Raw genomic sequence first — 14,099 nt, forward strand, 5'->3', positions numbered from 1 at the left:
AACAGTGGAAAGAAGGGAGAATATTACTAAGACCTGGGAATGGGGATAACTGGGCACTTAGGAGGCATCTAGGAGGGAGGAGCAGGGAAACGTTAGGAGGACAGGCTTGGAGACGAGAGAAAGCTGGGCTTTTCACTCTCCAGTGACTCTGATTCTCCCTGCAGCTCAGTGCTCGGTATGGCCCTGTGTTCACCGTTTACCTGGGCTCCCGGCCTATAGTCATCCTCAGTGGTTACGAGGCCGTCAAAGAGGCATTGGTGGATCAGGCAGAGGCATTCTCCGGGCGAGGGAAAGTAGCCACGTTGGAGAAGACCTTCAATCAGCATGGTATGGGCTGCAGAGGGCTTAGAAATTGAGAGTCCTCAAGCAAAATGTGCCATTGGCAAAGTCTCCTATTATTAGGACATTGGAGTCATGGGAGAGGGAATGAGCCCCAGTTCAGGAGTCAGGACCTTGCTTTGAATCCTGGCTCTGTTCTGGAGGCTTCTGTGTGACTTCCGACAAATGACTTCAGACAAATCACTTCAGCCCTCAGCTGTGACAGAAGGGGTGTTGCTTCCAGTTCAGAATCACGTGAACTGCTATGAACATTGGGCTCCTAGAACATCACCAGCCCTGGATTCAGGAGGACCTGAGTTCAAATCTGACCTCAGACACATAACACTTACTAGCTGTGTGACCCTGGGCAAGTCACTTAACCCCATTGCCTAGCCCCCCCAAAAAAAATCTTAACCTTCTGATCAATTTGTTGGCCAACAAGCATTTTGTAAGAGATTAATATATTCCAGACATCATGCTAAGGACTTAAGATGCCAAGAAAGATTCTTGCCCTCAAGGAACTCAGTCTAATGGAAGAGATAACATGTAAATAGTTTTATATATATAGGAGAGATATAAAGAGTAGGTGGAATCTAATCCCAGAGGGGAAGATTTTTGATAAGGGGGGGAGGGTGCTTTGGCTCTGGACCAGAAAAGTCCTGCAGATAGATTTGGGCTGAGTCTTGAAGGAAGCCAGGAATGCTAGGAGTTTGAGGTGAGGGGGCAGAAAATTCCAGGCATGAGAGACAGCCAGAGAAAAAGCAGTCAGGAGATGGAGTATTATGTCTGGATAACAAGAAAGTGGCCAGTGTATCTGGATTGTATAGTGTGTGAAAGGAGAGAAAAGTGCAAGAAGACTGGAAAGGTAGGAAGGGGCCAGCTATATATTCTACACAGAGGGCTTCCCATTTGAACCTGGAGGTGATAGGGTACCATAGGAAGAGACCAGTGCTTCAGGAAAATCACTGTGGCAGCTGGGTGGGTATTCTTGGAAGCATAGATTGTTAGAATCCTAAATTGTCAGAGCACAGAGGAACCTTAAAGACCATCTCAGTCTTATTTAACAGATGGGGAAACTGAGGCCCAGGGATTGAAGAGGACTTGCCTCAGGTCACACAAAGGACTCAAAAGGACTTAGACTCCTGTCTCTTTCCATTATCCTAGAGGAACATAGTGTAGCCCAACCTTATCCTTTCAATATCGTGTGAGCATATTAGACCATAATTTTGTAACTGTAATTTTTTAAAACTGGGTTCTCGAGAAACATAGGTAATTTTAAAACCTTGGATAAGAAATTTTTTTTAAGCCTGGCTATTTTTAACATGCATAATTTGAAACCTTGTGTAATCCCACCCAAGAATAGAGAATTAAAGAAAAAAAAACCCTAGAACCAATACATTCTTAACTGGGTTTTACCCTTTCAACCCAAGACCTGCTAAGAAAGGGAGAACGGGTATTCTAAGGACCCTTTTCCCTTTTTGACCTACCCCTACCCCTTGGAAAGCAAATCTTCTTACTTGGCTACGTTAAAGAATTGTGATTTCCTTAGAGGGACAGGCCTTCTTTGTACAGATCACCACCCCTCTATGGTTTAGTTAGATGATCTTTGAGAATTGCTGTGGCTGAACAATTTTCAGTCATCCCCTCCCCTTCCCACCACCACAGCCTCTCCTAGCTAAGCTAGTCCTCGGACCCCAGATTTAGTCTGGCAAAGAGCCTGAGCTTCAAGCCACTGGGGTGTTAGTCCAGGCCTTTCAGACTTCGGCAGACCTTTCCTAGCCCTAGAGAGCCCAGGGGCCTCCCTGTATCACAAGGAAGCATCTAGCAGCAGGAGAACAAGTCCAGACCTGGCAAATCCTGGAAGAAGATAATGGAGCCTTGCACCTAAGTCTCGACTTGTGTGCTGCTCAGGAAGGGGAGAGGCAGGGATGCCGGGGTCCCAGGCACTGTGCCATCCACAACCTCATCCTGGCCAGAACAGGCCTGACTGTCTGCCCTTCCCTGCAGTGCCCTGGGGGGTGGGGGAAGGGAGGGGCTGCTTCCGGGCCCTCTCACTCTGCTTCTTCTCCAGGTGTTTTCTTTGCCAATGGGGAGCAATGGAAATATCTTCGGAAGTTCACCACCCTCTCTCTAAGAAATCTGGGAATGGGCAAGAAGGAAGGAGAAGAGCAAATTCAAGAGGAGGCCCGCTACCTGGTGGAAGCGTTACAGAATACCCAAGGTCAGGGGAGGGTCATGACAGCTATCCCCCTGCGGCCCTGTAGGCCTGGCCCTCTGGTGGGCCGTGTCTTGCCTGCCCTGGCTCCGACCACAGTTCTCCCTCACTCCACCCCCAGGGACGCCTAGCTCTACCTCACATCTCCTCCTGTGCTGGGTTGCCTCACTCCCTTTGTCTGACACCTGGAGTCACCCACACCCCATACCAGGGAAAGCCGAGCCCAGGGGAATCCCCATCCCAGTCCCAGGCCCCTCCTTGGCCTCTTGGGCCTTGCCTATCTGTCTGTGACCGGCTGTTTCTTGATTCGTCCCTTCAGGGTCCCTGCTGGACCCTTCCCTGCTGCTGTCTCAAGCTGTCTCCAATGTCACCTGCATTCTCCTGTTTGGAAGTCGCTTTGACTATGAAGATGAAAAGTTCCGAGCTGTGGTCCTTGCCGCTGCTGGCACCCTAAAGGAGATTAGCACCTCGTGGGGACAGGTGATGGCTTGGAATTGGGGGGTGGGCAGAGGTTGGGCTAAAACAATACACTCAGGAGTGTTTTCCAGTTGGATGACTCTTCTCCCACCCCCTTCCCCAAGCTGCTGCCTCATTCTGCCCTCCTCCAGAAAGTTCACTTGAGCTGCTCTTTTCCCCTGTCTCTGCATCCCAGGGCCAGCCCAGCCTGGGGAAGCTATGTGTTTTGCCCCACTCGGACAAGGGGTTCCCACAATGCTGACTCTGTCCTTACCCTCCCTTCCTCAGCTCTGTGAGATGTTCTTGGGTCCCCTCTACTACCTGTCAGACATCCTTCAACATCTCTCAGCTCCCCATAGCCGGCTCACAGACCACCTAAGCACCCTAGCAACCTTTGTCTCAGGCCAGATCCAGCAGCACCAGGAGAAGCTGGAACCTCAAGCTCCTGTCAGAGACTTTGTGGACGACTTCCTGGTCAAAATGGGCCAGGTATGGCTGGGGCTGGGGCTAGGGAGGGGGCACAGAACAGGAAGAAAGGCAAAGAGAGAAGGGCCTGTCTATGGCTGGGTGTATGTACAACAGGTAGGTCCTCTCCTTTAAATACTAGGCCAAATCTAGAATAAGAAAACCTGAGTTCAAATTCAGCTTAGCTGTCCTTGACAGTGACCTTGGACAAACTATGTGACCACTTTGAGCCTCAGTTTCTCCTATATAAAACTGAACACAATGGCCTCTGAGGCCCCTTCCAACTCCCTTGATTCTCCTTCTTCCTCTCCCCATCCCTTTTCCCTTTCCCCTTCCTCTCTTTCTTCCTCTCCCTCTCCTTTTCCTTTCCTCCCTTTCACCAGTAGGACTGGTCCTGGAGTCAGAAAATCTGGCTTCAAATCCCCATTCTGCTGTATGACATATGTGACTCTCTGGCCTTGCCTTTGTTCATCTCTAACACAAGTGGGTTGGGGAAAGGCATCACGGTACAATAGAGCACTGGCCTCATAATTGGGGAGCTGAATTCAAGTCCTGACACATACTAACTTTTTGACCCCTATACAAGTTACTCACCTTCTCAGTGACCCAGGCAACTCTCTGGGACTTCAGGGGCAGACCACATTGGTGGAGGTAATCTCCACACTGAGAGTTCCTCACACCAGTGAAACCGCAATTTTGGGGGGCAGCTAGATGGTACAGTGGATAGAGCACCAGCCTGGCGTCAGGAGGACCTGGGTTCAAATCCTGTCTCAGACCAGATACTTGACTCTTACTAGCTGTATGACCCTGGGCAAGTCACTTAACCCCAATTGCCAAGGAAGGAAGGAAGGAAGGAAGGAAGGAAGGAAGGAAGGAAGAAACCACAATTTTGGTCCAGCCCCAAAACAGGGAAAAAGGAACATCGGTCTCTTCTAAGCCTCAGTCTGATCCTCTCAGTGTCTTTCTGGGTGTCTGTCTCTCTGTCTCTTTCCTGTACCCTCTCCACAGCCAACAGAGGTAGCTTTGGGCCCAAGCCTGCTTTCTAAGCGAGGCTCAGACACTCACCCTGGGGAATTGCCCTTGGTAGAACCTGGTCAGCCTTGCCTCCCCAACCCCTGCCAAGGGTTCTCTGAAATCCTCTTTCCTAATGTCTCCTCCAGGAAGAAAAAGCCTCAGGGTCTGACCACACAGATTTCCTGCTGACCGCTGTGAACCTGCTTTTTGGGGGGACGGCAACAGTCGGTGCCACACTCAAATATGCTTTCCTGCTCCTGCTTAAATACCCAGAGGTCCAAGGTACAGCTCAGTACAGGCGACCCACAGCCTCAGGCTTGGGTGGCAAGAACCCTAGATGTGCTATATGGCCGTCACAGCAGACAGTGTGCCAAGCCTCGAGTCAGAAAGATCTGAGTTCAGATCCTACCTCAGACACTTACTAGCTGTGTGGCCCTGAGGGAGTCACTTCACCTTTGCCTCAGTCTCCTCAACTGTAAAATGGGAGTGATAATAGCACCCACGTCCCAGAGTTGTGGACCAGAACCAAATAATATAACTCATAAAGTGCCTTGAGGCTCCAGATACACCAGGCCTAGCACAGTTATTATAGACGGAGCACAGAGGCCCTGGCTCAGCTGCTTGCTAGCTGTGTGGCCTTGGGCAAGTCACTTACTGAGAGAGTTGGACCAGATGATTGCTCAACCCTAAAGCGAGGACCCCTCAGTCTCTGCAGCTGTAAAAAGCTGGCGAGCGGGGCTGACGCTGCAGTTCTGTGGTTCAACAGAGTGAGCTGACAGGGGCCCAATTCAGTCCGAATCAACAAACATTGATTAAGCCCTCACTGCATGGACAGCACTAGAGGTACAAACACAGAAACAGAACAGCCTCGGCCTGCAAGAAGCTTACATTCTACTGGGACAATATGACATGTACGCAGAGAAATCCACACAAAGTCATTTTAAGGGAAAGGAAATGGTAATAACTGCGGCAGCAGAGGGGATGAGGAAAGGCCTCCTGTACAAGGCAGGAAACTGGGTCCTGCTTTGAAGGAAGATGAGGATTCTAAGAGGGAGTGTAAGGGATAGAGGCCACAAATTTCTTTATTTTTATTATTGTTGTTATTCAATCGTGACCCTGTTTGGGGTTCTTTTGGCAAAGACGCTGGAGTGGTTTGCCATTTCCTTCTCCGGATCTTTTGACAGATGGGGAAACTGAGGAACACAAGGTCAAGCAACTTGCCCAAGGTCACACAGCTAGTAAGTGTCTGAGGCCAGGTTTGAACTCACAAAGATGAGTCTTCTGACTCCAGGCCTGGCTCTCTATGCACTGTGCCACTTAGCTGCCAACAAAGACAGATAGATAGATAGATAGATAGATAGATAGATAGATAGATAGATAGATAGATAGATAGATAGATAGATAGATAGATAGATAGAGTAAGCAAATGTTCCCCATAATATAAAAAAAAAATAAAAGGCTTTAGGGCTCAAGATATCATACCCCTCACCCCCAGGGGCATTACTGTTTTAACAAAAGATGCAGAACCTGGAATATCAAAAGACAGAAAGACACAAGACTGTGTCTGTACAAAGATGCTACCTGGGGCTGAGGAGAGACACAGAGAGCTGGCCATGGGGAGGCAGTGGGTTCGAGTAGAAAGGGCTTGGTCTGGAATTTAGACTTGGTGTGAGTCCCTTTACATCTCTAAGCCTCATTTTCCCGCTTTGTAAAATGAAGGCCTGACTTAAGGTGCCCTTCTGGCTCTAAATGCCCCTTCTCAATATGGAAGCTGGCCCTGGGGAGTTGATAGGGAGAGATGAAGGGAGCTGGGTCCTTGGTCCTTGGTATTCTGGCTCAGACATGCCTTTCTCCTCACCTCCCTTCTCCCCTGCAGATCGAATCCAGGAGGAGCTGGGCCAAGAACTGGGGTGGGAGCGGGCCCCCAGCCTGGTGGACCGTGGGCGTCTCCCCTACACTGATGCCTTCCTGCATGAGGTTCAGAGGTTCCTGGCTCTCCTCCCTATGGGGGTGCCCCGTGCCCTCACAAAGCCCACCTCCTTCCGGGGCTATGACCTGCCCCAGGTAAATGTCAGGGGGAGGTGTGGAGGAAGAGGAGGAGGAGAGACCACCCTCATCAGGCCTGGTCAGGGGGAATAGAAGAAGCCCCCTCTAAGGCAGGAGGGAGCAGGGAAGGCCAGTTAGAAAAGGCAAGCTGGCATGCAGCCCATACAAAGGCAGACTTTAGCAGACATGGGCTTCTATTCTCTACCTGCCCTGGCTCGGACACACATGCATTCAGACGTGCGCACTTGTCCTTCCCTTTCACGATTCTCTGCCCCCCCCAATAGCTCAGATTTTCTTTCCCCATCCCCCTGGCCAGAGCTACCTTATCCAGACCCCACTGGGGGCCCTGAGACCCAGTTCTAGGCATGGTTAAAACCCCAGAAGGAGTCAGATGGGAAAGTGGGGAAAGAAACCTCCCCCCTGGTTCTCCTTTGCCATCCCCATCACCAAATGCCAACACAGGGAAGAGCTGAGCACAGCACTCAGGAACAGTGCTAGTGAGGCTGGGAGCATGACTCCAGGGGAGGGGAGGTTCTAGGGAATCATGACTCTCTCCCCCATCTCCTAGGGCATTGAAGTCTTCCCACTCCTGGGCTCCGTTCTGCATGACCCAGAATTCTTTGAGCGGCCAGAGGAATTTGACCCAAGCCGTTTCCTGGATGCCGATGGCCAATTCAAGAAAAACGAGGCCTTCTTGCCTTTCTCCTTAGGTATCTACCAAACTCTAAGCCTGGGAAAGAGTTAGGGGAACAGGACTGCTTTCCGCATGCCCAAGACAGTTATGCCACCCCTGAATACTCCTCCAGAATCACAGATTCATTGGTCCATATGCTATCAGTAAGGAGAGATTGTTGAGTCTAACTGCTCTATTGTATAAAGGGGTAAAGTAATAATAATGATAGTAGTAATAATAATACTAGCTAGCATTTATAGAGTGCCAGGCACTGTGCTAAGCACTGTACAAATCTCATTTCATGCTCACAACAACTCTGGGAGATAGGTGTTATTGTTATCCCCATTTTACAATTATGGAAACATAGTGAAGTGAAGCCCAGGGTCACAAAGCTAGTAAGCATCTGAAGGTTCAAGCCAAGGCTGGAGGCCCTTTTGCCTGGCTTGATCAGGTGGGTGTTGGAGTAGCCAGCCTCTAGACCCCCTTTCAACTGAGGCCCTCTATAATGTACCCACTTCTCAGAGGCAAATAAGGCAGTAGCCTTCTACTCCCCCCTGTCCTTAGAGCCCCACGATGGGGAGCAGTGGGGATGGACAGCCAAGCCTCCCTATACCTTTATGACCAGGCAGTCACCACCAACAAACATTGGCCTGACCCCTGGTGCCTAGCCTTGCTACCTGGGCCACTGAAGGTGGGTAGAGGAAAAGAAGGAAGGAACTTTCCAAGGGAAGCAGGGGGCAAGGAGGTTCTCTCCCTAGGCACAGGCTCTTGAGCTTGGCTCAGAGCAGTTCAGGCTTCTACTGCCCACTTGGTGGCTGGAGGAAGTGTGAGTTTGATTGGGAGGAGGGGGTGACAACCAGGGAAGGGCTTAGGTAGGGCAAATGTGGGAAGGAGATAAGGGGGAGGTGAAGCTGGAGAAAGAAGCCAAGATATATCTCGGGGGGAGGGGGGGCCAAAAGTATGAATCGGGAGAGGCAAAGGGATGGGAAAGGGAGCCATGAACTCCCTCCCTCATTCCATAAGTCTTTATTGGATCTCTATTGGTCTCTGTGCTGAGTTTGGGGGTAGGGGAGATGCACAAAAATAAATGGAGGCATAGTCAGGCCCTCCTATATTACTGTGTATTGGAGATAAGCCAAGCACACAGATAAATACAATGACTTTGTGGAGTAGGGCAGAGATCACCCACCTTAGAGTCAACAGCCCCAGGTCCAAATCTTGGTCCAGGTGTTTATTCTCTGTAGCCTTGAGCCAGCTCCTTGCCTCTCTGGGACTCAGTTTCCTCATCTGTAAAAGGAAGGGGTTTAGGCTAGAATCTAGCTGCTAGATGACCTCAAAGGTTTAGATGCTATGATGTCTCAGTCCTGAGGTCAGAATCTCCTCATTTTCTTTTTTCTTTTTTTTTTGGCTTTTTTTAAGGCAATTGGGGTTAAGTGACTTGCCCAAGGTCACACAGCTAGTAAGTGTCAAGTGTTAGGTCTGAGGCCGAATCTCCTCTTTTTCTCCCCAGGGAAGCGAATCTGCCTTGGGGAAGGCCTGGCCCGAACCGAACTCTTCCTCTTCTTCACCACCATCCTCCAGAATTTCTCCCTAGAGAGTCCATCCCCACCCGGAGCTCTGAGCCTCCAACCAGCCATCAGTGGCTTTGCCAACATTCCTCCAACTTTCCAGCTTCGCTTCAGGCCTCACTGACTGGCTGGGGGAGAGGGCAGCAGGAGACCACAACCCCCAGGGCTGATGAACTGGTGCCCCACTTGGAAAGCGGCCCAAAGGGTTCACAGACAGGCTCCTAAGGCTCTCAGAGAACAAAGACCTAGGAGTAGATTCATAAATTTCAGAGACTCACTCTCAACACGCTCACGAATGCACACAGACCAACATCTTGTATTTATTCAATTCAACATACCCTTTGTTAGCCATCTCCTACATGTAAGGCATTCTTGCCGTAGAAAGGGCCAATGTGGAATTGAGGATCCGCATTCGAATCCTGTTCTGTGATCATGGGCCAGGCATTATCTCTTTCTGGGTGGTATCTTCTCACTCTAAGCCCACAATCCATAGCAACCCACAAGCCAGTGCTTCTCCCTCACACACCCTTAGGACACACTGTAGACATACCCTAACTATCTATTGGGACCTCAGAGTAAGTAGGAAGAGACAGCAGGAGCTACCTAGCCCAACCCACCCTTACTTGAGCCAGAGTTCTGACTACCATGTATATATTTGACGGATTTATCCAGTGTCTGATTGCCCTGACCTCCAGGAAGGGGAAACCCACTCTGTCCCCAGGAAGCCCATTCTACACCTCTGATGGTTAGAAAGGTCACACACTTTCTCTTGTCGGTCTCTCTGTCTAGTCTTACCCACGGGCACTAACACTCCAAGTACCCATGATTCCACCACTACCCTGAAGGTGCACTCCACCCAGGGAAAGGAAGACCCATCTTGGCCTCTATTCAGTTGCTCTGTAGGGGCTTGATCTGCAGTTTGGACCCCTGCAAACACCCCTTCCCAAAGTGTTGGGGACCTGAAAAAGAGGCTGTCTCCTTCTCCCTCCCCTCATGCCCTTTCTACCCCCACCACCACCCCCAATAAACACTTTGGACCTACTTCTGGAAGAGCAGAGAATGATGTAAGTGACCTGGATGGGATAAAATGGATGGTCTGGGACAGAAGAGGATGAGGAGGGAAGGGGGGGGTTGGTAGAAAAGGATTGCAGTAAAAAGGGTAATTGCTCACATTTCCATGGTGCTTCCCCAAAACTCCCCTATGAGGGCTGGAATGCCACTAGTCATTCCTCTTATCTCCTTTTGGTGGATTGAAAAATAGGACAGATTGGGGGAGGGCCTCTGCGCAGGGTCATGAGGAACTCAAGATACCAGGCTCTGCCCCATAATGATCTCTGCCATCTAGGGCTAAGGCCCTCTTGTCTCTCTCTGGGCCTCAATCTCCCCCTTGGAAGGACGATGGGATTAGGCAGAACGCCCTCCAGCCCGCAGACGGACAGACGGACGCGCAGGAAATGGAAGGGTAGGCTCGCCTTTGCGTGGACCGACCTTTCCCCCACCTGCCCTGAGTTGATGCGAATAGCGGGTGGGAGGGACTGAGCGCTCCGAACGCCGCAGCCGCCGACGTTCCAAAGTGGAACGCGGCCACACAGTGGAAATTCTGACGCGGGCTTCCATGGAGCGTCCCAAGGGAGAAAGCGCCCGGAAGGCGGGGCCGGCCCCTGGCCTTCCACGGATAGACAGGGTGGCCGCCAGAGGGAGCTGGGATGCCACGTTGTGGTTGCGCTAACGCCCGTGGAAGGCCCGACCCATTGGCTGCCGCGGAGGATGGACGTGGAGGAGGAGACTTGGGGGGGGGGAGGCGGCGGCGGTCAGTCCACGAGCGTTTCCTGGGCAGCCACGCTGTACTGACCCCGTAGTCCCCGTTTCACGGGGTGAGGGGAGAAGAGGAGGCTAGGCAACCCTGCTGCCCTCGAAACTCCTCTTCATCCTAGGATGGTGGGACGGACCTAACGGGTCTTCAAATCTGGACCCCTTCTTTTACAAGATGAGGAAACTGAGGTCCAGTGACTTTTCAAAGTCACACTGCTGGTAGTAGTGAGCTAAAGATATGTGAATCAACCCACACATACTCTAAATGCAGAGCCGTTTTCCATTCGATTCAAAAAGCATTTATTAAGTGCTTACTGTGTACTGAGCAGGTACAGAAGCTGCAAAGATAAAATGGGGGGGGGTTGGAGGTGGGCACCCTACTGTTTCCTACACTCTCAAATTTCCTGGATTACAGGGTCTCTGAAACACTTTCCCACCTCCTAACCCTTCAGACACAGCTTAAGGACCCAGCAGGGAGCCAGAATGATTGGGTTAGAGTGGTATGGTGGAAAGACCACGCTGCCTCCAGAGTCAGAGGATCTGGGTTCAAAACCTGTCTATGAATGCTTACTACATGTATAATAACCTCAGACAAGTGGATTGGCCTTTGAGCCTGGGGTGGGGGGTTGGACGGTTAGCCTCTGACATCGCTTTCATCCCAGGATCTATGATCCTTTGAGTCCTGATCCTAAGCCTAACTAGATCCTAGGCAGGTTGCCAAACCCTACTTAGCTCTCAGTTTCCCCATCTGTATGAGAAGTTGGCCTCAATGGTCTCTCAAGACCCTTCTAATTGACCGTCTTTCACTCAAGAATTCTAGCGTCCCCTGGGAATTAGGCACAAGGGAATGAGAGATTTAGAGAGGAAGAGAGAGTTGGGGGCCCTGTTTTTTCTCACCTATTCCCTCCCACCCATCCAGTACACACTCAGAAAGTCAGGGCTGTAGCCAGGCTTTCCTGGATTTGGCTCCACTTCATTAAAGGATCCTGATGCCTGAGAAAAGTTCAATTCAATGAATTTATTAAGCAATAGCTATGTGCCATGCATTGTATTAGATGCTGGGGGTGCAAAGACAAGGAAGGAAGGAAGGAAGGAAGGAAGGAAGGAAGGAAGGAAGGAAGGAAGGAAGGAAGGAAGGAAGGAAGGAAGAAGGAAGGAAGGAAGGAAGGAAGGAAGGAAGGAAGGAAAAGGAAAGGAAGGAAGGGAAAGGAAAGGAAGGAAGGAAGGAAGGAAGGAAGGAAGGAAGGAAGAGGAAGGAAGGAAGGAAGGAAGGAAGGAAGGAAGGAAGGAAGGAAGGAAGGGAAAGGAAAGGAAGGAAAAGAAAGAAAGAAAGAAAGAAAGAAAGAAAGAAAGAAAGAAAGAAAGAAGAAAGAAAGAAAGAAAGAAAGAATTAAAGGATGCTTGCCTTCAAGGAATTCACTCCCACCTCCTGAGTCAAATGGAGACCTAAAAGGTAGAGAGGCCCTGGTAGGGGCCAAGACCTCCTGTCCCTGCCCCCCAGGGGCTGCCAAACCTTCCACCATCAGGGCAGACCCAGAGACAGAACCTTAACATTGTTATAAGAGCAGGGAAGACACTTGGAAACCATCTGGTACATCTATTTTACAGAAAAGGAAACTGAGGCCAGAGAAGTGATTTACCCAAAGCCATATAGGAACTAAGTAGCAGAATTGGCATTGGAAACTAGGTCGTCTAACACCAGAACCAATGTTCTTTCCACTGCACCTCACGGCCTCTGCTCTAACCCAGCTGTCCTGGCTCCCAGCCCAAGGCTCTCTCCACCCCCTGGTGCTGCCTCGAAAGTCCAGCTTAGAGAGAGTAAGGAAAGAACACCGCCTTTCCCTACAGTGTCCTCTACCCTGCCTGCCTGTGACCATCATCAACAAACATTTCCCCCAGTAGAATGTAAGCTCCTTGAGGGCAGGGATCATTTTACTTGGTCTTTGTATCCCCGGAAGTCCCCGGTACACAGTGGGTACTTAATAAATGCTTGTTGACATTGATTATTTGTCCAGAGGTTTGGGCCCCAGATTCCGTGTGTGTGTATATGTGTGTGTGTGTGTGTGTGTGTGCGCACGCACATGCAGATTGCTGTAAAAATGTGGGTTAGTGGAGATAGCCACTGAGGTCCCTCCCTCATCTCGGAGATTCTGTGATTTCACCTTTTTTTTTTTCCACGGTGTCTGTGCATCTCTCGATGTCTGTTTCCTTGCATGTATGTTTTTCTGCCTCTGAGTATTTTAATTCCTTACGTTTCTCTGTGTGTGTGTCTGTTTTGTTTGTATTTTTCTCTGGGTCTTTGTGTATCTCTCTGGGTTCATCTGAGAGTTTGAAATTCTTTCATTTATCTGGGAGTCTGTGTGAGTGGCTTTTGGGGAAGGGGGTGTGATGTGTATCCCCCACCCAACTCTACCTACCCCCTCCCTCCAGAGACCGGGTGGGGAGCAGCCCCTGAGCCTCAGAAACATTGACACCGCCCCTGGCCCAAGCTGTTGACATCAGCGCCAGATGTGCAGAGCCTGTTTGGAGGCCCAGCCCAGCTACAGACCAAGCAGGGATCACCAAATGCCTGGGTTTCTCTGCTGTCCCCAATTCCCCAGCAGGCCTGAAGTCGGAATGTGAAGGGGGTTGGGAAGGACTCCTCTCTTCTCTCTCTTTCCCCATCCCATCCCGAGACAGAAAAACAACAGAGGCACACACCAACACACACCCTCACTTACAACACAGACACACCCTCACATTGACACCAATGCTCGATTCCCAGGCACTTCAGGACACACTCTCCAAGACACCCACCCTCAGAGTCACAGAACTACTCCTTACAAACCACAGCCACACAGTCCCACAGACAGATTGACCAAGAGCAGGCAGGGCAGTGGGAAGGGGGGGGGGGCCAGAGGAACTGAGGTCAAACCCTCCTCTGCCGCCCTACCTGCTCGCCTTTGCCCAACTTACCCAACTTCTCTGAGATCCTCCTCCCCTATAAAAGGAAGGGGCTGGACTAAAGGACCCTAATATCTTTTCTGTCTCTAAGTCTCTGATCCTATGACCAATTCCAGACAATCACAGACACATGAGGACACACAGACGGGCATGTGAAAACACACACACCCTCACACAAACACAACTCAGACATATACAGCCACCCACAGATAGACAAATATAGATACACACTTCCCCCTTCCGATGATTGGGCCATCTCCTTTGAATTTCCCAAGGAAGGGGAGAGGGAGGGGCTCCAAGGGGCCTTGGGGGTTGGGGGCCAGGGCCTGATCCCTGCGCAGTATGTGAAGGGCCAAAGTAGCCTTTGTGTGTGCCTGTGTCTAAGGCTCACAGGGGGCGAGGGGCAGGATAGTTTTTATGGGAAGACGGATACAGACAGGGAGAGACAGACAGGGGACCTGAACACTGGGAGTGGGGAAAAGATAAATCTGGACTTAAGGAGTGGGCCAGGCACTTCTGTGGAGGCACAAGTGAAGAAGAGCTGTGAGGAGAAGGCTTATGGAACAGGAACAGAAGTCAGCTAGTCCAG

General features: G+C 50.6%; 1 protein-coding gene across 1 annotated transcript in view; it reads left to right on the top strand.

Moving 5' to 3' along the window:
- Window positions 1–9,796, top strand: part of CYP2S1 (cytochrome P450 family 2 subfamily S member 1) — a 9,974-nt gene extending 178 nt beyond the window's left edge. Inside the window, exons 2-10 of the mRNA XM_078146241.1 lie at window positions 165–327; window positions 2,390–2,539; window positions 2,853–3,013; window positions 3,278–3,478; window positions 4,615–4,750; window positions 5,653–5,706; window positions 6,345–6,532; window positions 7,083–7,224; window positions 8,698–9,796. Coding sequence (XP_078002367.1) covers window positions 165–327; window positions 2,390–2,539; window positions 2,853–3,013; window positions 3,278–3,478; window positions 4,615–4,750; window positions 5,653–5,706; window positions 6,345–6,532; window positions 7,083–7,224; window positions 8,698–8,879 — 1,377 coding nt within the window. The 3' untranslated portion in view covers window positions 8,880–9,796. The remainder of the gene's footprint in view (window positions 1–164; window positions 328–2,389; window positions 2,540–2,852; window positions 3,014–3,277; window positions 3,479–4,614; window positions 4,751–5,652; window positions 5,707–6,344; window positions 6,533–7,082; window positions 7,225–8,697) is intronic.
- The last annotated feature ends 4,303 nt before the right edge of the window (window positions 9,797–14,099 follow it).

This window comes from Phascolarctos cinereus, unplaced genomic scaffold, assembly GCF_003287225.1.
Source record: "Phascolarctos cinereus isolate Bilbo 61053 unplaced genomic scaffold, phaCin_HiC Scaffold_726;HRSCAF=1367, whole genome shotgun sequence".
Taxonomy (NCBI): domain Eukaryota; kingdom Metazoa; phylum Chordata; class Mammalia; order Diprotodontia; family Phascolarctidae; genus Phascolarctos; species Phascolarctos cinereus.